Below are 23,269 nucleotides of genomic sequence, written 5' to 3'. Positions count from 1 at the left end.
CAGGAACAATCTATTGAGGAACTTCATTTTCTGGAGACTTGTTTTCCATAGCAAGTGCAGCAACAGCAACAGCCTTCCCATCGTGTTAAACACTTGTTTTATTTGAAGGAGCTTTGTACTTGGAGCTCTAGTCTCTTCTTCAGGCAGAGGATGAGTACACTTCTCACGGACAGATGCAGAAATCCGGACAACGCTTAAATAGCTGGCTGGAACATTTCAGACCTGAAGCATATGTTAATTTTTAGAATGCTTTCTATACAGCAACCTGTCTAGGCACTGATCAGTTTTGGGGCCTCTACTTCCACTAACATCAACAGCCAAAACCTTTACATAGTGACTACAACATACACCATTTTTGAAACACCTTAAGAACAGAGAAGTAAACAGCAAAAGAAATCATGACTCTCTGATTTTTTAAAAATATATCCACCTGCTTGGGAGAACACGTTCTTTAACATCTCTATTCTGAAACAGCTCAGATTCTGTGAGCATTTCTGTTCTTCCAACCATAAGATCGTCTCAGCGTCAGGCAATCAACCGCCTATTAGCTTCAAACCCCTCATTTCAATACAAATCACCTCCAAAGAGGCTGTTGTGAATTCCTAGCTCGCTATCCCTAAGGTTTCTCTGTCTCCAACTCTTCTCAATAGGCATGAAGATTAAATTTCCTGCTGTGAAAAAGGACCAAGTTCCTGTATTTTGCACAGAACAAGGTCACCAAATGGACCCACTTTTCCATGAGTAGGAGCTCACAGGCTACAGTCACAGCTCGAGACTGTTAAAACTTCAGGACCAGCATGCGTGGGAGTGTGTTTGAGGGCACGTGCACTGCCTCAACAGGAAAGCAAGCAGCACGTGTCAGATGACGTGGGTAGATGCAACTTCTCTTGCTATATACTTTTGAAGAATGTGCTTTTACTCTTGAAGCATTTTAAGAGCGCTGACCTTACTGCTCCCGCATGTGTATATTTCGGGGAAAAAGGAAGCATCTTACTTGATTCTTTGCGTCGACACATTAAGAAACGGAGCCGTCTGCTCCGAGCAGACTTTAGTCTAAGACAGTGGTGCTCTTGCACACGTTCCAGGCTGACACGGTCAGACCTGACGGAAGACACTCGCTCTGCATATACACTCTCATCGGCTGTGTCTTTGCTTTACTCCCAGTGGCAGGGAAAAAGACTGCGGTAGACTAGTGTCAAAACCAAACCAAACAAAAAAAAATTCTGCGAGTTCGGTTATTCGTTGAGCTGTCGCTTTTAAATCCATGACAGTCATCTCTCTTCTAACTGCAATTCAACACCTTTCACGCCTGAAGTAGTGAACTAAATAAATACTAAAAGCACTACAAATAGAAATTTAATGCCCCGAAAGGGAAAATTCCATGGTTAATAACTTTTTAATGCTCCGGGCAAATAGATTTCAAAAAATGAAGTATCCCATCATGTTGATTTCATACAGTCTTCTCAATCTGAACTGCTGCAAAGAGTGTTCAGATGCATATTTATGAAAAACACTGAAAAATGTGAAGGAACATCTGTTCGTAATGTACTGTTCAGATTACTATACTTCTAATCAGGTTTGCATCTTGTAGGAGACGATTGTTCTTCGCTCAAATGTAAGCCAGGTGGAACATCCTTAATCATATAAGAAGATCCCAATCTTCAAGGAAATTTTCTGTTCTGATGTTCTTTTTCTAGACATCCGATTATAAGAGGATGAATTCCCTTTAACAACTGCAGTAATTACATGCCTTCTGCTGGTTCATCATTTTAGGGTATTGTGGGGGTGGCAAAAGAGTGGGGCATAAGGGCTTTAAGCTTTCTTGGAATTGGTAACATACTGCCGCCATCATTTCAGAGCAATTTGCCACATGTCAGGCCCAAGGATTACCAGCATGTTTCAACTAAATCTGCACTACTTTGACGACAGCCAGAGCAGCAGCTGCTGAATATTGCAATGGATTTACGCTGCTTGCCACCTTTATTTTCAAGTAGGAGAGGGGGAAAAAAAAAAATAGGGGGAAAAACTTGTGCCCAACAAGGATTTCTTGGAAATTCTTTCAAATATGTAATACATTATATGTTGAAACGTGTAAAGAAAAAAAAGCATGACTTCACTTGTCCTAAGGCTTTGCCAAACGGAAACAAGAAGCCCAACACCAATGCATTTCAAAGAGGAAAAGCACGCTACTGGCACAGCCTGCCCATATCATTTATTCTTTTCAAGTGTGAGTTAATTTTTCAAATCACTCTAAGTTAACCCATACCTAGAAAATGAAAGGTCTAAAAAGAATCTTGATAAAGGAAAACATCCTGCACCTCCATCCACCAAGTAGTATGAACGTCTTAAAGCCACAGGGAAGGAAAGCTTACTAAGTAACATAAGCAGTATTTTCCATGAGTACAAAAACGGTATATGAATTACTGTTTTAATTGCCAAGTGATCCAAACCTGGCAGACTGTGCATCAGCCATATCAAGTTGCAAGCTTAGGCATCTTCCAGAACACATCTCAAGAACATGAAACGCTGAAGAAACGTGCACTGACTGTATCTGATATTCTAGCAGAAGAACCCAGGAAGCCAGTCCAAATCATCCTTTTGTTACTTCCGTTCCCACGTTTGTTATTTCTTACTAAATGATAGCGCGTCTCATCTAAATCTTCTCCAGACTGCACTGCAGTACAAGGCTCCCAAAGCTGCGGGATAGAAACTAGTAATGGTTTAAAACCTTGTGAGGAACAGTATACAAAAAGAATCATCAGGTGCATCGTCATTAACTGCATTTCTTCATGCCAGAAGGCAGCACTTTTCGGGTGCCGAGCCGTGAACATGAAACATCAGCTACTGCAGCAGAGTCTGTTCAATGACGTATTGTGTCCAGATCTCCAGATGATTTCCATTGCAGTGCTCTTTGGCATACAGTTGGCTGGTTTTCTGCCAGGTCTGCACAGCTGAGGCTACCGAGTCACACACCATAGCACAGAATTAGGTGTCCGTCCTGGAGTAAGAGCAATTCTGTAAGACTCATTTAGAGACCAAGTCTTTGGATGCCAGGAAATATGGAAGTCAAAAGGAAGGCACTACAGAGCTAAAACTTGCCCTTATCCCTGGTCTCTGCATAGCAAAGATGCATGCAGTGACTGGGAAAGAGTTACCTACATACATCAGGAAAAAAACAAATGGACTTGATCAAGCAGCAGCATGTCTACAGCACAAAAAATGAACTACACAGATATTTGGTAGAACAGTTAAACCGATAACCAGAGCTAGAGCTTTACTCCAACAAGAGGAGTGGAGAGGCAGTTCACCGAAATCCTCCAGGGGAGCAAAATGCCTGGCAGACAGCTTCAGGTCCCGCACTTGGAAGCGGCTTCCAGTTTAGGTTTCTCCAACATCTCTACTCCTTATGCAGTCCATCTGCGTGATTTTGAGAGCCATTTCAGATAATTTATTACGTCTCTGAACTCCAGCAATAAAGAGATGAAAGCGAACTGAATCTAGCCCAGTTTACCCCCAGAAGAAATCTGCCGAAACCACCATGAGATGTCAAAAGGGCACTGAGTATAGCTCAACAGCAGACCGAACTATATTCACGACGTTTGTTTCGTATAATTAGGAGATGGCAGAAAAGTTCTCTGTTCTTTTGCGTTTCTGAAACACTGAACTTAACATGTTGAGAAACGATGTTACAACTAGAGATGGTTAAAACACACTGGAATCAAAAGTTTCCAACCCAAAACGCTGACTATGGGAGCCAATTTTTCACAGCAGCCACGCAGTGACTCAGGCATTCAGGAACTGGAAGCTGTTTCCCATATGCCAGGCGACTGTCCTAACTGCTGCGCTACTGGCTATTCAGTAGTTGGCTTTGCTCTTCTTAGTAAGAGGTTTGAAGTGTTTTTTCTCCTAACATATCAAGTGCTGAAACCCTTTCTCAAGCTCATTTTCTTTTCGGGCCATCTCAAGTTGTAACTCATTTCTATTTTCCCACAGACATTTAGGCGTAAAACAGCGAACGCAGGAGTTTACATGTGGTGCTTCTAAAAACATTGGTTTTAACTGGGTATAAACTGTGGGGAGCACTCTGCACTTTTACACTGATTTCCGACCAACTGTAATAAAAGGATCCTAACGGCATTCCAGCTCCTTTCATACAACTATACGCCTCTCGCATAGCGGGCCAAGCGACATACATATTGTCATTGCTGCCTCTATCGTTCCCATCTGAGAAGAATCAGCAGAGAAGCCCCTGAAGGATGAGCAGCCTTTGTCCGTGCAACTCCAAGTCCTGCTTCAGCAGTGGCCTGAAGTGCACTGTCAGCTCCAGAGGGAGAAACCCCAGGGCTTGCCACTCCTGCAGTCCCAAGGTCCTTCGCAGCCACGATGATAAAAGGCTTCCCAACTGCAAGCTCCGCATCTCCCTTGTCCTTGCGCCATCTTCCCAGATAGATGTAAATGCACCTGAAAGCGATTCATTTGCTGGACTACCAGCACCCTACAGAAAGCTGATAAGTCATAAGGATGTAATATGACCTTCTGTTTCTTGCTCCTATCCTGTTTCACATGACAGAACAGTATTTAGTCAAGTGCTGGGTTCACCAGAAAAACCTTACACCTCAGTAAGAGGAGAAACACTCTGGCTGACTCTACTCAGCTACAATTTACAACAAGCTTTATGAGCCCAAGGCCTATGCCATACATAAAAGAAGAAAAAACAACAACAGCAGGCAGAAATGGACCACAGTTCCAACCCAAAGGCTCTTAATACAGTAGAAAGCATCTTCAATAGGAGTCAGCATTTTTAATTAAGTCTAAATTTCAATTTTTAAGAAGTAATGGATTGATAGGATCACCATTTCATCTCACGGCAGTTTGACAAGTCAGAATTCTTTACTCGGAGAAGTCTAGGTGACTACTGGTGAAATACTCAATACTCGCACTGCAGATGCTTTACAATAAGGAAATGAAACTTCTGCTCTAACTAGATCAAGCCAGTCAGTCACTCAGATGCTGGAACTGTGCTCAAAATACTAAACACACATTCCACTTCCTACTGAGTCACCTTCCCTCTCGACTCCTTGAATAAGGTACACACGCAGTTTATTTCTGAATCAAGTGTTTTACAATTGCAAGGAACAACATGACACAGGAAAGGCGAGCACAAGAAGAAATCCAAATGTTAGGGTCATTTGTCTCATTTTTATTAGGAAGCCCTCAACTAGAGATAAAATATGTCCAAGTCAACACCACTCCCTTTCTCAGCTTGCTTATAATGCATAGTCACAACACATTTCCAAGAACAACCCTGTACAGAAAACAAACCAGCTTTTAAAGGATTTATTTTCTAAGTGTATTTTTCTAAGTGTAATAGGTGGTTATCACAGAAATCAAAATATCTTCCTTGAAATCAAGGCGATGCATGCACTTTCTTAAGTTACAATTATGAGCCAGTAGAACAAAAAGCTCCTGAAAAATCGCAACATTTTTTCAGTAAAACAGATATCAACATAGCTTGCAAGCAACAACTCAAGATTTCAGCCAGTCCATTTTTCTCAGCCATAACTGAAGCATTTTTTGTTTTCCAAAGAGGAGTTACCACTCCTTACATTTTTAAGCATGTCAAGAGTTAAAGCTCAGATCTCAAAATAACCAAAGTAAATTCAGATTTTAATGAATGGCCTCACCTGTTGCATCACATAAGTTATAATATAGCTCGCTGAAAAATAACAGTTAAGCTTAAATCTTTGAAGAGCCTCAGGTAAGGAGAAAAAAGAAATCCCTAGATACAAGGGTATCCATACTCCCGATGGCAGAGCAAGCAACCAACAGTCACCACTTCAGATAAACGTAACTATTGTTTATTTTCCACATGAATTCAGGCTTATTTACAAAATGAACTAGCCTTTTTAAGATGCCAACTGGGTACATCTCTCCAAGCCTCCACCTATAGGGAGAACAAGTATTTTTCCACGTAGGAATTACTTTCACATTCTATTGAACCGTTTCGCGTTAAGAAGAGGATGACAAAATACGGTAACTTTGTCCTTACTGACTGAGCAGAAAAGAAAGAGAAACTAATAACTCAGTAATAGACCACGCAGAATTAATTCAAGTCTTCTTGTTGACAGAGGACAACACATACAGAAAGATGTTTTTATAACAAATTGACTTACAGAATAGAACAACATTCACTCTTCATCATTTATAATACAAGAGCATTTGTGAGCATTAAGCCCCAGTAAGTGATCTTTAGAAACACGAGATGAAAGGAAAGGGAAACACAGATGCCAAGTGAGGTTCGCTGCAAGTGATCTATTTTGAGGCATGCCATTTGAGCTTTTAAACTAGATAAAAATAGTTTTAAAAAGTTACATTAAGGCACCTTTATCTCAACACAACTTAGGCAGGTGGCTAAGCGGCTCCGTAAGCAATCAAAGCTCTTTTTAGCATTTAACTGTCACCTGGGCTTTCCTTTGCCACATGTACCAAAATTATGAATAAAGTGCTGGATCAGGCAAATTTTAAAACTGGCAACTAAGATGAAGGAATGATGCAGTTTTCTATTTAAATTCCAGAACATACAAGGTATTTTTACTCCCATCCAAGTGAAAAATAGAGAAAGCTGAACTAAAAAGCAACAACAAGCACCCTTCCCTAAGTTTGTATGCTTCTTTCTTAAGGTCTATATATATGCATATATATGCACACACATGCATATACATATACACACACACCCCCCGTATTAGCAATTAAGCTATGCACTGAAACACAGCAGAAGCTTACAGTCTTAACTTGGCTGGAGAACCAAAGTAAATGAAGTAGTATGTGTTGGAAGTAGACCAGAGTCAAGCAGCAATATTTGCTCTTAACACGTAATTTGTTTTCAGAAAACTTTGCAGACCCATCCTGAAGTTCTACATAAATGATTCACACTACGCTCATGTGATACATTTGCACTGCAAAGACTACTTAGTCGGTACATAGTACAAATACCAGGGAGTGGATGCAGAGGTATTTTTTAATTGGAGATAATCAACATCCACAAACTTTCTTCAACTCATCCACTGTCACAAGGCAGCCAGCACCTTTACTCTTCTTTGGTCATGTAATTGGATATATTTGCCTCAACAGATACATGTATATGTATGTGTGTGCATATATATATAGAGAGAGAGAGAGAGAGGGGTAGTGATGTCACAGATGAACTTGCCTGGGTGAGAAATGAAAGGAACAGAACCAAAGGGATCTTCTGGAGGATTGCTCTGTGGAGCAGAATGCAGCTCCACATTCTTATCCGAAGATGCTCTCCTGTCCATCAGCCTGTCTGTAAGAAATAAAATGAAACAGAACAAAAAATAAAATAAAATAAAATAAAAATGGCAATGTAAAGATATGTAACTGTTTGTGGTGAGGGAGCTATATACCCTAGGTTAGGCTTTTTTTGGTTTGTTTTCAAGATATCCCGGTCTTCGAATTCACACTTCTTTGCCATTCGGCAGTTTATCCACGCAAACTTCTTGTTAATCCCTTTGTCCCACCAAAGAAAGTACGTGTTAACTGACAGAATGCTTTACATAAGGATAGCTTTAACAGGTTATAGGCAGCGTATGTGCTCTGTAACAGAAGTTACTAGTCCTCTGCAGGCTGATGAGATTTTTAAGTCAGAATCACTACCGAAAGCACCAAATCAGTCATATTGTGCAAGTTTTGGCCAGCCTTGGCCACAAAACCAGACAAGTTAAGAATCACAGCAAAATTGCTGGGAGTGCTTCCTGCTAAAGAAAGTAACATACCTTAGTAATGAGAAACCATCTGAGCATCACAGAAGACCAAGAAATAGAGCATCTGTTTTGTACAATCTTTGCTCTTTAGGATGCTCGACTAGTTTTTCGAGATGAGAAACAAGTTTTCAACTCTGTGAAAAACTAGAACCACTAGGAACAGAAAGCAGTGGCTTCTCAGTCTAAGCTTTCGTCCTAGCAGCGTGGCCAACCTACATCCAGATTCCCCAGCCAAATTGCTGCATTTCAGTTTAGAACAATCCAGCAAGACCTATCAGCCACTGCAAGAGTACCAGCGTGACAAATTTTCTATCTTCTGTTACCAAATCCCCTCTCCTCTACGCATAGGGAACGGCCTTTGGCTTCCCCCTATTTTCATAGCAACCAGCTGCTCCTCTGAACAACTTGCAGCACAACCTTCTTGACAATTGGCTGCTGTAGAGACGCAGCTGAACTGCGCCCAATTTACACACCAAGCTACCCGCACGTTTGCTATTCAACCCTCCAATACAGCAACCAGGAGGCTTTACTACGGCAACCACAACAGACTAGACAGCAACCTAATCTGCCTCACAGATGCATTATTAGCCTCGTGTACAAAGCTCAAGAGTTCCGAGATTCAGGTTTCATAGACAAGTGTTCTCTGCATATAAAAGTGTCCATAGCCTGAACTGTCCTCTTATCTACAGTGAGACTCAAGAAAGAAATACAAGTAGGACTGTTCCACTACAGCCAACCTCTACTTAAAACATAATTGCTATTGGGGGCTCTCAGTGTAGGAGATTAAGCAGTCATTAGCACCTCAGCATATACACACTGAAATGGGAAAGATTAATGGATTCACCAATCGGGGGGAGAAAAAAAAAAAAAAGAAAAAAGAAAATCTACAGAGCTAGAGCTGTGCAGGACTAAATAGTAGCTTGGATCCACAGTTGACTATCCAAAATAGCAGCCATGTGTTTTACCGGCTTTGAGCCTTGAGGACAAACATCTGCAGAATATCACATCCAAGAGCAGTCTTTTGTGATTCCAGTCGTATCCCACGTGGGTCTCTCTCTTCAGGAAGATGGTTTGACAGTTTGATGTGTGAAGAAATGCATGTGAGCTTCAGCTTGCATCTCAACAAATGTAGACAAAGTGAGGGAAGCTTCTCCTCTATTATCCCCGATGTCCTGCTTCCAGAAGATGACCAGTCGACTGACCATTACACAATTTGCAGGTAGTTAGCCACTAGAAGAACTTTCAGGGGTAAAACAATCTGAACAATTACGGTTTAGGCCAGCGAGTTCCTGCAAATGCTGGCAAGACAGACTATTTAGGCACAAACCCACAGAAGACACCAGCACCTCTTAACTTGAGCAAGGACTAGAGAGAGGGGAAAATAAAATGGATGGAGATTCCAAGTATGCAAGAGTCATATTAGGCAAAAGGAGTAAATATAATGTTTCAACTCCTCCATGATACCTACACACATTCATAGTGGGATACATTTCATTTCCCAGAGAAATAAAGTCCAAGAACTGTCAGGTCATCAAAGCTGAGGCTATTCGGAAAAGATGAACCATTTTTCCCTTCTGATCAAAACACAAGTTTCATTTGTCCACCTTGTCACGAGTTCCACTTCCTTTTAACGGAGAGCGTTTTGGAGACAAGAGATAGTGGCAGTTTCTCCAAGTTCAGTTAAGCAGAAACAGACTCAATGGGACCCTCAATATTAGAGGTTAGTATGTGCCACATGCAACATCCTTAAAGGTCAAAGGTTTTTCTTCCGTGAATAATTACATGACCGCAGCCAAAACAATGGGGAGAGATACAAACATGTGCCATGTGGCACAGCTGCCTCTTCAATAAACAGTTACAGATTTAAGCCCACTAAAAGAAAAAAAAAAGAGAAAAGAAAAAGCAGCTGTTTCCATTCAAATGACTGGCCCACCGTGCTTCAGGAGACAGCTCCCTTGGTTTCAAGCACAAGAAACAGCTGTGCAAAAAGAAAACCTGGTAAAAATAAAGCTATTTCCTGCACAGATGACCTAGGTGGTTCCTTCATGCCACAGAGGAGACAAGCACAGAAATTGCTAGGCTTTGCACCCATAGGTGCCTTCACAGAAGCAAATCGATTCTGGGCCTAACAGGAATCCCTGTGCAGTTCAATGAGAAGGCTGCTATGGTGTTTTTCCTCGTAAGAAAACGAACTCATTTTCTTGTCTCCCCATTCTGCACAGAATTTTAAGAGACTACAGCAGCTCACCTTAAAAAACAGGTTTAGTTTAACACGGTCAGAATCTGTGTCATGCACGTGTTGCTTCTGTACCTTCATCAGCAATAACAAAAAGAGTCAAAAAATAAGTAGACAGGGAAACAATACTGTACACAAGCCCAGGAACTCCATCTTATACCTCTTTATGAGGGCCCAAAGGTGCTCAGCCCAGAACTCATTCAACTGCATGTGACTTTACAGCGGCAACTTCTTTTTCTTAAACCATTAAAATCTTCACCTTGCATACATAAGGTATTCTGTTGTAGCAGCTGACTCCCTTTTTAAAGGGAAAGTAATTAACCATCACAGCAATACCCATCTCTAATGTCTCATTAGGACGTTCTGCTACTAAAGGTATGAAATTGAATAGCAGTGTTAGCCTCACAAAAATAGTGATGACATCTTGACGCTCTAACAATGGCTGTATATTTAATTACTCATTTATTATTGTAATGAAAGCAACAGCTTCAAAAAAAATTAAGTTTACACATCACGAATCTACTCAATAACACAAGCTGAACTTTTGAAAGTGGAAAAAAAGATTAGCATTTTGCACACTAGATCGGCACCGAGTAGCATAGCAAACAGACAAACAAATAACAATGTACACGAGCTATGAAGTACAGGACAGTCACAGGGTTTACTAACACGATGATTTAATCAAACCCCAATCACCAGTTTTCCTTCCTCCAGATGGCAAAACGTTTCAGAGTAAACTCAGAAACTGAACAGACTTGGTGGTAAACAGCAGCTTTCCTTCATAAGAAATTATCTACATCCACAGTGAAAAACACTTGGATCTTGAAGATACATCTGATGAAATTCTAGAAAGTATTACACACTTAAAGACAGTTTTATAGCTGTAATCCTTAAGTGTACAATAAATCCCCCAATTTTTCGTTACTCTGTACGAGTTCGAGGAAATATCAGTAGGCAAAAATCACGTATAAACATTTTTCCTCTGATTGCAGAAAGAATCCCAACACTGCTTGGTAAGTTAAGATAATCCTGAACCAACAAATTAATTGTAGAAATATAATGCACAACTTAATCTCCAAAAAAAAAAAAAAAACCCACACTAAAAGGTCCTGGAAATCTTTAATGTCTATATAGGGACAAATTAACCCCTGCCTCCACTGGAGCTCTTAAACTGAAATGGAGCCAAAAGGCTTAAGAAAAGCCATTATTGCATCTCATATTATGTATAAACAAGCCTGCCATCTAGTGAACTTTTGGTCAAGTCACAGTAATTTCTGGGGGGCAATTTCTGTACTCAAATGGCTAAAACACCCTGATGCTGGTAACCACTAAGCAGAACCATGCTGCTATGTTCACTCCTCACATACAGCATATGAAGTTTATTATCACATCAAGCTCTTCTGTACATTAAATTTCCCCTTGTCTCTTAGTGGAGACAAGCTAAGAAATATCTGAATAGATTTCTTTTTTATAAAAAAAAGACAAGACTGCTTTAGCAGATGTAGTACAAAAATTGGATAACAGAAGTAAAAAAGTAGTCAACTATTCTTTCTGCTAGACAAGTAGCGACAGCAATTGGCAACATCTGGCTCCAAGTTCTTCTTTCATTTTCTTCAGAAATAGTAGTTTTTATCTGAAAACAGCCAGTATACTTGAATGAAAAGTACAAAGCAAAACCCGGGGCACACGCATCTAAAGATGTGGCCTAGTCTTCCACTGTGCAGTGGATTTTTGTGAAGTAAACACTTGAAAATATTTTCCCTCCCAGTTATGACACCCTAAAGAACAACCTCACAGGTCCTACGTTATTCAGCGTTTCAGCACCGAGAAAGTACTCGCAATTGGAGCGCAAAGGCTTTCTTCTGATGCTCTCCCTTTGGTGAGTGAGCTGGGACCATTAGGTAAGCAGCAGCAGTTCTAGTCTCTAGACAGTCTGCATAACAGTCTTAGTAATGCACTGCTTGGTATCTTCCTAGTTTGGTACCAAGTACTCAATCACATCCAAATACAATGCCAGAAGTCCTTCCAAGGAAGTGTACAGAAGGAAGTATACACAACTCAGTTACAAAAGACCCCGGGGGGGTGGGGGTGGGGGGGGGGATCAAAGAAACAAACAGCAAGCTGTAAAGCTTCCTGATTCGACAGCCTTATACAAAGGGCACTAGAGCCTACTAGGAAAAAGAAAAATCTCCTTAAAAATCAGAGTAAAGGCAGCTGTGTATTAGTATTTTAGATTCTGCTCTGTTTAGAAAGTCACACTTACGTAAACAAGGCTTGCAAAAGTTCATTTGTCTTATTTCTTCTTACACAAGATCTCCTATTTTCCCAACTTACTGTAACTGTTATATTCAGCTACTCAAGGCAGGCATTATTTCTTGTACAGAACCTTCCAGCTTTCTCATAAAGCCACTTGAAGTATTTCCTTGGTTAACATATTCTTCTTTGTATCTGTTCAAAACATGTGGCTTAACCAGATCAAATTCGCCAAACTTACCATAGCCACAGTCAGCAATCCAAAAGTCAGCTGCAGATTCTGAAAATGGGTAGTGTTATCACAACCTTTTCATTTAAGCTAATCAACACCAGATTCTAGAGTATATAGTTTCAAAGTTCTTCTAACGCTTCATTTCCGAGCAGCAAGCCTAAGATACTCAATTTTACTACTAGGAAAAAATAGTTCCATATTCTAAACTTAGATCTGCAAAGAACACTCATTTTTCAGCTACATATATATCTGTATATATCTATAAATCTCCACATCCCCAAAATGCCAACAAGAACAGTTCGTCCACTGTTTACATAGGCTATATCTGCATCTCAAAAATAGAAGTCTTATTTGATCAACACAAGGTACAAGTCAAAACAATAGATTACCTTTTGACTGACAAGACTAATAGCCATCTCATTCCTTAAGGTTCCACAGGTAACAGGCACATCTTGCTCAGTTACATTTAAACAACCAGAAATCGAGGAGGAAATAGACTCAACTGAAAGGATTGCTTTCTTTCAATACTTGCTATTAACTTCTCTGAGTTGTTAATTTCAGTCATCCAAGTATTTACAATCTGTATTTTAGACACTGTAACATCTTACAAGTCTTGCAAATAAATTTCATCTTGACAAAACTAGTTTTAGGAAGAATCTCTAAAGAACACATATTAAGCAATTAAGGAAAGCAAGTAATTCCAAGGAAAAACCATTGAGAGAACTGACTTCAAGAGGAAAAATTTTATTCAACTATTGTCATATCAGAACAACAAAGCAGCCCTTACACGTAGCCACTCATCAAAAAGGACATTACAAAACATTAACATAATGTAATAGACCAATTTTCTTTCAGGCATTTTCAAAGGGCTTAACAGACCCAGAGAACATTCTGTTCTGGTGTGCAAGAAAAAAAAGCTGGAAAGGAATAACGCAAGCAGGTAAACAGTCCCCCTCCTATCTGACAAAATACCTCTGCTGTTTGGAACTTCTTGACAATCAAGATGACAAAAGCGGTATTTAAGATATTGCCATGTCCGCAGTATTTGAGCCAGAAACTACCAGTTTTAGACAGCGAGTTCCCACTGCACACATTTTCCAATAGGGAAAGAAAAGGAAGACGACAGGCCCAACTCTGCCCTCAAATGCTCAGAAAGAATTTTCTGTATACAGACTGCACGGCCCTTAGACAAAACAGTCGTTGGCACTGCTGAGCAACTACAGAGCCCTTATTTACTGTGAAGCAAAATAAGCCTTCAAGTGTCCCTTACTTGATCTCAGCAGGTCAAATTCTCTGTCCAGCAGCTCCTCCTCTGTCAACTTGGAGAAATTGTCCTCTCCAAACGGATTCCAGCCTGACATATCAGGTGGGTTATTGGTGCTCTGCTTCGGGTAACCGGAAATGGCCTCAGCATCAGGAACACCTGACCTGTAAAGTCAGTTTTATAGAAGCAAACAGAGAAACATCATAGGATTGTATATTAGGGTGAAATTTGATGCTGTACTTCATTATGTTAAAACACTGCATACAAGTAATATACATGCATTAATACCTTATCCCAAATGTATCTGAGAACTAATTTAAAGTACAACAGATCACTTGGACCATATTGGTCAACCTCATCATTTCTGTAGGCAATCTTTTACATTTGGTTTTTCCACTTATTCTTTGTAGCCAAAACACAAAACCCTTCATCAAGGTGACCTGTAAAAACAAAAACTGTATTTTGCCTTTGTTCATTTCTATACTACCACAAGAGAGAGTCATAAACTTGGCTTTAAAAAAAAAAATCTTCTAAATACCTTAGGAATTTTCACCTGCTCTCCTTATTTATGAATTTTTTTCCCCCCCGGTTAGAACAGGTAGACACAATAAGCAGCTTCAGGTCCTACATCAATGCAACGGATAAGAATAACTTCAACTGTTTGGCATCATAGCATCTGCTTGTGTGAGTTTTACCTCAACAGACTTTGTACAGGTTCTTTTTTCCTTTCAAGCATGTTTTGGCAAATTAAGTCTACCACTTCTCCAGCTGTCTGAAATGGACTAGCAAAGCAGCAAACAAACAGCACATTTTCCTGTGCTAACTGCTTCTCCCCTCTATGCCTAGCCGCCCTCCGCAGGCCACAGTTGCAGCCCAGCTTCACCTGGAGCTCTCTCTTTCATCAAGACAAGAGAGCAAGCAAAGGGCCCCCTTCCTATTAGCTCACATGGTGCCATCATCACACAAGGCTACAGGAGAACTTGTAGTACAACGCAATGTACTCCACGTAGTAGGTCACGTAAGGAGAAACTCATCACCCATTACTATAGGGCAAGCACTCATCCTTTTTATTTATGGGATCACCCTTATGAATGGCAAATTGTTAACTCCCAGTCAACGACCTGAAACTAGCAACAGCAGGAGCACAACCTCTAGCTGAACAAGCACTCGAGAATCTGGCAATTTCCACGTTTACTTCCAGTTAGGAACGATTCCTTCCGATGATTACTTGTAACTGAAATACTCTGACAACAGACTCAACTGAAGTACAGATGGTAAGTCTCGGACATGGGAACAGAACTGCAGGACCACTTACTCTGCCTGAGATTAGACTACCTCACCAGTGAGGTCAAGCCCAGGTGGTAACAGTATAATGTACTAAATCATACTAATCTAGCCTGCAGCAAGAAAACAGTTTGCCTTTTCACTGTTTCAACACAGTGTAATGTAGAAGAGACTAACAATACTAGCAGCAGCTGAAATTTATAAAGCACATCATTAACTGAAAGTCTGTGTCAAGACCGACTGCACTGAAGACTGCAGCTTTATCAGAACTGCAAAGGGCTTCTCCTTAAATATTGTATAGTATGCAGCTACATATACACTAACCCAGTTCCGAGGGTCAGTGAACTGGACAAATATGTGGACTTTTTCTTAACATCAGAAAAGTGAGGTTTTTTTCCTCCTACACACCTTTTTTAGTGACCATTCAGGGACAGTCATCATTCATTATAGTTTACTAAGTAAGTCCACAGGCCCCTGCAAAGGGACCCTATCACTGATTAGACACATGACGGATCACTGGTTACCGGGTGCATGAGTAAGAACTTCTGGCAAATACATCCCAACAATAAAGCTTTCCTTAGAGAAGGCTCCCCTCCAGACTGGACTGGAAGACTCAAGAAACTGACAAGCAGCATTTGAGATGACTTTTACATGCCTATTACCTCATTAAACACAGGCTACAGACCACCCAGAGCAAGGCAGTTAGCCATCAGTTTCCTGGACACTAAAACAATCAACAAGAAAAAAGGGGAAAGCAGGTTCTTTAAGAATTTGGATCAGGTTTGAGTTAAGTGCTCCAGCTCTTTCAAAAAAAAAAAAAAAAAAAAGTAAAATTAAATCAAAAATCCATTACCACTAAGAAGCACCTGTGGAATCGTTTTAATAAACTCCTTATTATTGAAGAAAGCACGTAATTTCTGAGGAAAAACATCAGGAGCGGTCCCAGTTAGGCATGCAAGCAATTAGGAACCGCCGGGGATATCTGTGACAGAATACTTGCCTGCTTGCAGTATAAGGAGAATCCACCACTGTTCCAGCGTGCAATGGAAGCGATGCAGGGTAGGAGATTAAGGCTGGCGAGAAATCTTGTGGAGAAGCGATATATTCAGGAGAGTGTGGCTGTTGTGACTGCTGCTGCTGAGCAAGCATCTGCTGCTGTATGAGAGCCTGGTGATATTGCTGCACCTAAGACAGATAATCAAGTTACTGAAATTCACACCCTCCCCAGCCTGAAGCTCTCCTGCTATGGCACACTACAAAACACAGCAAGAACCAAGAAACCTCTATAGCTTCAACAGAAGCGAGAAGCCAGAACTGCCCGCTGTAAGCGAAAAAAACTGCTCTGATAAATCATTCAGTGATACTGTTTTTCTTTTTGCAACGTATTACTGCTTAGCTTTTTACAATTATTTCCAGCTGAGCATATGCTGCAGCAGTACTAACTCTGTTTTCATCACGCGCATTTCTCAGAAATGAAGAACTAAAATTTCATGACAATTTCTCCTGGTTTTTGAAAAACAGACTATATTAACTAGCTTTCCTGCTTTACCCATACCTTTAGGTAAGTGGAAGTTTCCACTATGCTGCAGCAGCAGCACATGCAAGAATATTAAAGCACTAAGAAAATAACTACATGATGATAGAAGACTTCAGCATTTCAACAAGGAGCAGCATTAATAGCTGAAACGTTCTCGGATGCAGTTGTAAAAGTGCTTAAAAAGTAAGTAAAAGATTTAGCCATTACAAAACTGATTATTTCAAGGCTTAATCATCAGCAAATGACAAAATATGATTCCAAAAGTATCCCTTCCATTGCACATTCCAGGGCGGTAACAACATCTGTGCTCAGCATGCCGTTCAGCAAGGATTCCTCTGGGTTAGTTCATGTTGCAACCATTATAATTCAGCCACAGTTACGCACGTACCATTCCGTCATAACATCCAACCCAAAAGTAACTATTTTAAGAAATTCATGAATTTAAGAGGGCCAACTGTACCGGTTTTGTTTTGTTTTTAACACTTCTTTAACACTTAGGGATTTTGAATGGGTTCCTCAGGTACACTTCTAAATGCAACTGCTGCATCGCAGAGCTACATGAGCATACATGCAATAGGGCCTGAAACAGAGGTTGGCAGCTATTCATATTCAGATAACTTAACTGCTTACTGATCTTGGACACATTTGAAGTAAGACTTTGGTGCTGCCGTGCTTTCTATCACTTTCTAGAAAAACATAAATTTGTTGCTGAGGCCATTACTGGACGCTTTAAGCATCAAGTAGCCTTTAAATTGGTATATAACTATTCAACATAGCTTAGGACATACTCCATTTAATTAATATAAACATGTAACCCCAGCTAAGCTTTCTCAGCTAAGTTCAAGTCAATGTAGTTTCCCTCCCCCCCTCCCACCTCACTGAACATAATTTCAGACAGTCATCTTCTCAGTATTTACCGTGTCTTCTTTAGGTCATTGCAACAGCTCAGACTTCTGTATGCTGCTACTTTGCAGCAGACTTTTAAACATACCGCATATTTGAAGATTGTACCATCTATGTTCCATTTGGGACATACCATAGCAGGATACTGAGCCTGGGAAGGTTGCTGCTGGTACATAGATTGCATCAACAGCTGCTGTTGGACCATCTGCTGGTGCATTGCTTGTTGATACTGTATTTGGGAAGAAAAATAAAAATTCTTTAAGAAGTCACAACCCCCACTCCCAAAATATAGGGATATTTAGGAGAGGCACTGAATAAAGTACCAGCTCTATGTCTCAAAAGCATTCTTCAGTTAAGCCGCCACATAACCAAGAATCAGCTTGCTATTCAGTCACTGCCTTTTAACAACAGTGTGCCTGGAAGCTTTTCTGTGTTTGTTTCCCTTCTCTCTTCTCAGCTCACACCAGGCTGTTTAACAAAAGATTATACCTACACGTTCTGCACTGCCCTTTAAAGGCGTACCATTCAGCACCCCAGCTTTTACTATTTTCACCGCTACTGAGCGTCTTTAGAAAAATCAATCAGCTATGCTTTAAATAATAACACTTTCCAACGTGGGGGCAGGGGCGTGAAACAAACATGAATAACAAAAGGCATCTTGGATAGGATCTGAAAGATCTCATCTGACCTAGCCCCTCTTCTGTTCCATTTTCAAATAGTTATGCCATGGTACAGTAACATATAAGTTAAGCAACTGTTTTTGACAGCATGCAAGCTGCACAGTGTTCAAATATGTAGTATCCAGGAAAAAAATCTCAGGTGACTTAAGAATTACAAGAAGGAAGCTCTTTATTGACCAAGAAGAGAACAATCCTACCCAGATGGTCTATTTAAAACCATTTATTGCAATCATAGCATTGTCATCTAGATCATTCTTAACCTTGCTCTCACGCATGCTTACACAAGCCTAAAACTTTTATTTGGGCAAGTCACAGTGTTGCTTCAAAATTAGCTGGGATTCAGTTTTAGGCAGCAAAAGCTAGACCATTGTGAAGGAAGCAACTTTCGAGGATACATATTCCAATATCTCTACTAGGAACAGACGTATAATCAAAGTTTAACAAAAGGGGCAGGTGCGACCATCCCTTTCTCGCTCCCAACCCAGAGAAAACAGGCCACAAAAGCAGAATCACTGAACTAGCATGAGTTTCCAAACGCTATTAACAGACATAACTTGCTGCTATTTTAGATGCATCTCTAACAAGCATAACTAGTACCTGCTGCAAATAAGCATCCTGAATTGCTGGCTGCTGTTGCTGGTGATGTAAATGGTGCAACTGCTGTAGTCTCCAGTCCCCCTGCTGCAGCTGCTGAAGAACTCTGTTCTGCTGTGAATGGTGCGGATTGGTCCCTTGGGGCAATAAAATTTCTTGTCCATTTCCAGGTCTCGTGGTTCCTACAATGTTAAAAAGACACTATTAACATACAAATTCCGGATGTTTAACTGGCAGTTAGCCTCATTTTTAACACAAAAGGTTCAACAATTTATAGTTCACTCCCCAGTTTGAAAAGTGGTACAATTGACAAACATGAAAATCTACTGTACATTTCACTCTCTCTGAAAACACCCTGCAGGCTTATCAGTCCATAATTTCTACTTGCAGGATGGGACAAGCTTCCTTGGCTTTCACAGTCCACAATGATCTGAACAAGCTGGTAACACTCCAGCTTCATCCTCTGGCATCTCAAATGCACTAAATCCATTCCAAGTCAAAATTAGGATACACCATTCAACTCCTTGTAGTCTCCACGTTCTCAGCAAAACTATCTCTGATAAACTCCTTCCCACGTGAAAATGAGCCCTTTGGATTTTCTATGCGTAATGGAAAGCAAAGTACACAAAATCCCCAAACACCAGAAGCAAGCTGGGGCCTCGTACAACAGTTGTTTCAATACAGATTTGTGCATTTGAGGAAAAAAAGAAAAAGGAAGAAGAAGAAGAAGAAAAAAAGCATGCTTTAAGAGAACTACTGGCACATATGTCTGTAATTCTTTAAACAGAACCCTGGATGAGCTTACCCATTCAATCGGTTTTGTAGCCTTTTAAATAAGCAATTACTAACAGAGTCTCCTTGGCATGCTGCACTTATATTCCAAAGCTCCCAGAAATGATCTGTTCCTTGTCACAACAGGACAAGCTTTCCAAGTTGTATGTTATTTGGACACTATCCAGTGAAAATGGTCCACACCTGGGACACTAATAGTCTCAGTGGCCTTCTGATCGGAGGCTTCCCCATGCCATCCCCGAAGCTGTTCTTCAACGAATCAAAAAATCTCTGCTTGATAACTTAAAAATACCCATCCACTCACACAACCCATAACAGGGCAGGACCTTCTGCTTGAAAGAGCACTGACAGGTAGTGGACTGACAGTGACTTCCAACCCTTCGCCTGTCTGAGGCAAACATGGATAGTATACCACATGTCCTTGTTTTTGCTCCATCACAGGTACTACAGCCCAGTTTCTCTGCCTCTAACACGAAGCAGAAAGTGTCTTAGTCCTCTGTTCCAAGTCTCTCCTCCACACCTGTCCAAATCAGTCGGGCAGATCTACATCCTGTTTATAAGCAGGTTTTTAATTTGCCTAGCAGTAACGCAGGAGTCGATCAATCACACTCGTCAAAACCGACGACTTAGCAACATTTAAGTGACTGACATCCTCGCTTTGGTGCTAAGTCAGTATCTTCAACGCTAAGTAAGTGCCTCCGAGGCCCTAGGTTCCATAAAGCACTTGCAAACATGGAGTGATACTACTTTATTTCTCCCCTGAAAGAACGGAAAAGTTGCGGGGAGCTAGGGGAGATTTCATACAAAACATGAAGTGTTAAAGTTTTAGAAACAGGGTGAAAAAACTGGCTAGGGCCTCCAGATTCATTTTTTTCCAGACAGTTGATAAACTCCCCTTTGCTGAGGCAAAGAAGATCTTTTTGCCTTCACAACAACTATGTTTCTGTGTACACGGTCCCAATAAACGCCTCTCTCTAGCCCACTCAGCATTCAAATTTGCAGTGCAAATATTGCAATAGACACATAATATCAAGAAGTGCACTAGGTAAGCACCCAACATATAAAACAATACTGTTGACACTTACTGGATCCATAGCTCTTTTTGCATGAGGTTAAAAAAAGTTAAAAATAACATCCAGACTTACTGAAAATAAATTTCACATGATTGCATCTCCCCCTGCGTACCCTTCCATAGCACCAACAGTGCAATGTGAAACATATTGGTCAATCATTAGAGAAACAAAGTTTTTATGTGGTGCCAGCCTACAAAAAAATCAGCATTTTATTGCTATCTTGTGATCTACTGAGGCAAAGGAATAATATTTTTCCTAATAGAAAGGAAGGTGTTTCTTGCTAAACTAAAAAGATTGCTACTTCACTTCTCAACTCTTTCTCCTTAGTTTCTATGGCACCTGGACAAACTCACTGTTGGTACATTTAGAGCCTTCCAGAAAAGATGGATATTTCTTCTTTAACATATATATATATACACATATATATACATATATATATAAAAAAGAGAGAGAGAGAGAGAGAGAGAGAGAGAGAGAGAGAGAGAGAGATGGAATTAAGACTAAGGTCATCCTTATTAGAGCAACAAGAAAAAGAAATTCACAAAACGCACTTTAAGGATAGACCAAAACAAACGAAAACATCAGTAAGTTACCTTTTTGCCCACGATTACCCAATTCACCAGGAACTTGTACTTTGACTGGTGTTGCTGAACTCTGGATCGTCAGCACACTAGAAGCGGCAGTGCTTGAATTGGCCTTTGGTCTTTGTCGTGGTGCAATTGAGGTTTCTGTTGGTCCAACGTTGTCCGTTATTCTAAAAGGCAAAGTTTTCCATAGAAAAGACTTCACTCTTCTCACACGACTTCCTTTTTCAAATTAGACAATATGCATCTTAATAGCTCAATTATACCTTAACCACATGCTACTCTACTTTTCAATTGGATCTTAATACCTCAAAATTGGCTACCTAAAATTCACCCACCACCCATTTCGAAGGGGCTATTTAACAGCCTTATTCCCAAGGAGACCAAGGCATTAGATTAAGATGAAACATCTCCCTGTACAAGTTTCCTGTAATTTGCACAGCTTGAGCCAGTCATCCTGTAACTGGAAACATGACTACTGTTCACACATACAGGGTCTTCCCTGACGTATTTCAGAGCAGTATAACATTCTGCCAGGCTAAGGGAGGTGTTCAAAAAATCAAAGTACTACTTTGGGGCTTTCATCCCATTTTCAGGTTATACTCTAGGTAAGGCTTAAAATTGGCAAACTGCTTAAAAACAGTAATTCACCAGCTGAACTACAGCACTCAACATCTTGCAGTAGTTATTGCTGTATTTATATTAAGACACTGTCTTAGCTTGCTGCCAACTAAAGCCATCAGAAAAACGTTATTTAGGAGGAACTATGAATCTTCTTAATGTTGTCTGACAGATCTAGTTGGAGTTTAAAAGATAGATAGCCTATGCCTGCCCTCTACTGCATGCTACCAACTGTCGGTAGGTGTCAGCCAAACCAATAATATACCAGACCATTACATTAGTTTATAACATCACAGAAACATCTACACAGCCCAAAACACATTTGATGAGCCCATTCATTTGCTCATCACTTACAAAAGGCTAAAAGAAGTCACTGTCAAAATTCAGCTGTTCAGTACTCATTCATTCAACTACACTTAAGTCACACATGTTTGGAGATTCCAAGCCCCCAAACTTTCATTACCAAGGAATAACAACGCAAAGGGATATTTCAGCTTTAGAATTAAGGATACGCCATACGCCACAGCAAAATAAAAACCAAGAATAAGATTTCTTGACTTCTTTAAATTAAACAGTGCAAAAAGGTATATTTAGGTATATAGATTGGAATTTTTGGAGGAACGCAATCCACTTATCGTCCAATTTAGTCATCAGTCAGAGGGTAGCACCTTTGAGTAACATCCCGAAGAACAGTTTGTCCATAGCACATTATCCTCACCTCCCACTAAAACCTTTTTATTTCAAAATTTACTCACGACACTAAGAAAAAAGGAGATCAAGTACAAACTGCTGGCAATTACCTTTTTCAGTTATGAAATGGTATCTTCAGTTTCTCTCAATGGATTCTCAATATAATTTAAAAAAAACAAAAAAAAAAACAAAAAAAAAACAAGGGAACAGAATCCAAAGACAGACTTGAACACTTATATTTGTGGCTTACCTATTCTAACAACCTTTGCTGCTAAAATTCTTCTCAGCTTTTAGCAAGCATTTAAAAAAAAGGTTTCAGATTTCAACACGCCATTTAAAGAAATTAACCAAAAAAATGTAAAAACAAATCCTTTGCTCACCTTGCTTTTATTTGGCTTTTTCTAGCAGCTGCCTCACTAGCTGTCATGGGTTCAGGAAGAGTTGAAGGGAGAGAAGAATTCTTGGGAAAAATAAATTTGAATAAATTAAAAAAGTAAAATCCTGAAAGAAAAAAATCATTACAAATTGAAGAGGAATATTTGGGCTCAAGTAATTCATGTTACAAGGTTTTTTGCAGAACTGAGTCACATGGCTGTAGATATAAAAATGCTTTAAAATAAGTTTTCCCACGCTCTGAGTAATCGCAACTACCACGTGACTAGTCTGAAACACTATTATGTCTACTGCTTCATTTCATTTATGCACAGTCAACTAGCGACAATGAGGTAAAATGTTTCCTCCAGAT

The 23,269-nt window shown here is 40.1% G+C and overlaps 1 protein-coding gene across 1 annotated transcript in view; it reads right to left on the bottom strand.

The window, feature by feature from the left end:
• BMP2K (BMP2 inducible kinase) overlaps nucleotides 1-23,269 on the bottom strand; it is a 66,535-nt gene that overhangs the window by 8,214 nt on the left and 35,052 nt on the right. Inside the window, 7 exon segments of the mRNA XM_068941320.1 lie at nucleotides 7,211-7,324; nucleotides 13,773-13,930; nucleotides 16,051-16,235; nucleotides 17,624-17,719; nucleotides 18,768-18,946; nucleotides 21,223-21,383; nucleotides 22,905-22,984. Coding sequence (XP_068797421.1) covers nucleotides 7,211-7,324; nucleotides 13,773-13,930; nucleotides 16,051-16,235; nucleotides 17,624-17,719; nucleotides 18,768-18,946; nucleotides 21,223-21,383; nucleotides 22,905-22,984 — 973 coding nt within the window.

This window comes from Struthio camelus, chromosome 4 (genome assembly GCF_040807025.1).
Source record: "Struthio camelus isolate bStrCam1 chromosome 4, bStrCam1.hap1, whole genome shotgun sequence".
Classification (NCBI taxonomy): Eukaryota; Metazoa; Chordata; class Aves; order Struthioniformes; family Struthionidae; genus Struthio; species Struthio camelus.
The sequence above is the reverse complement of the archived record's forward strand: the minus strand, read 5'-3'. Positions and strand labels throughout refer to the sequence as shown.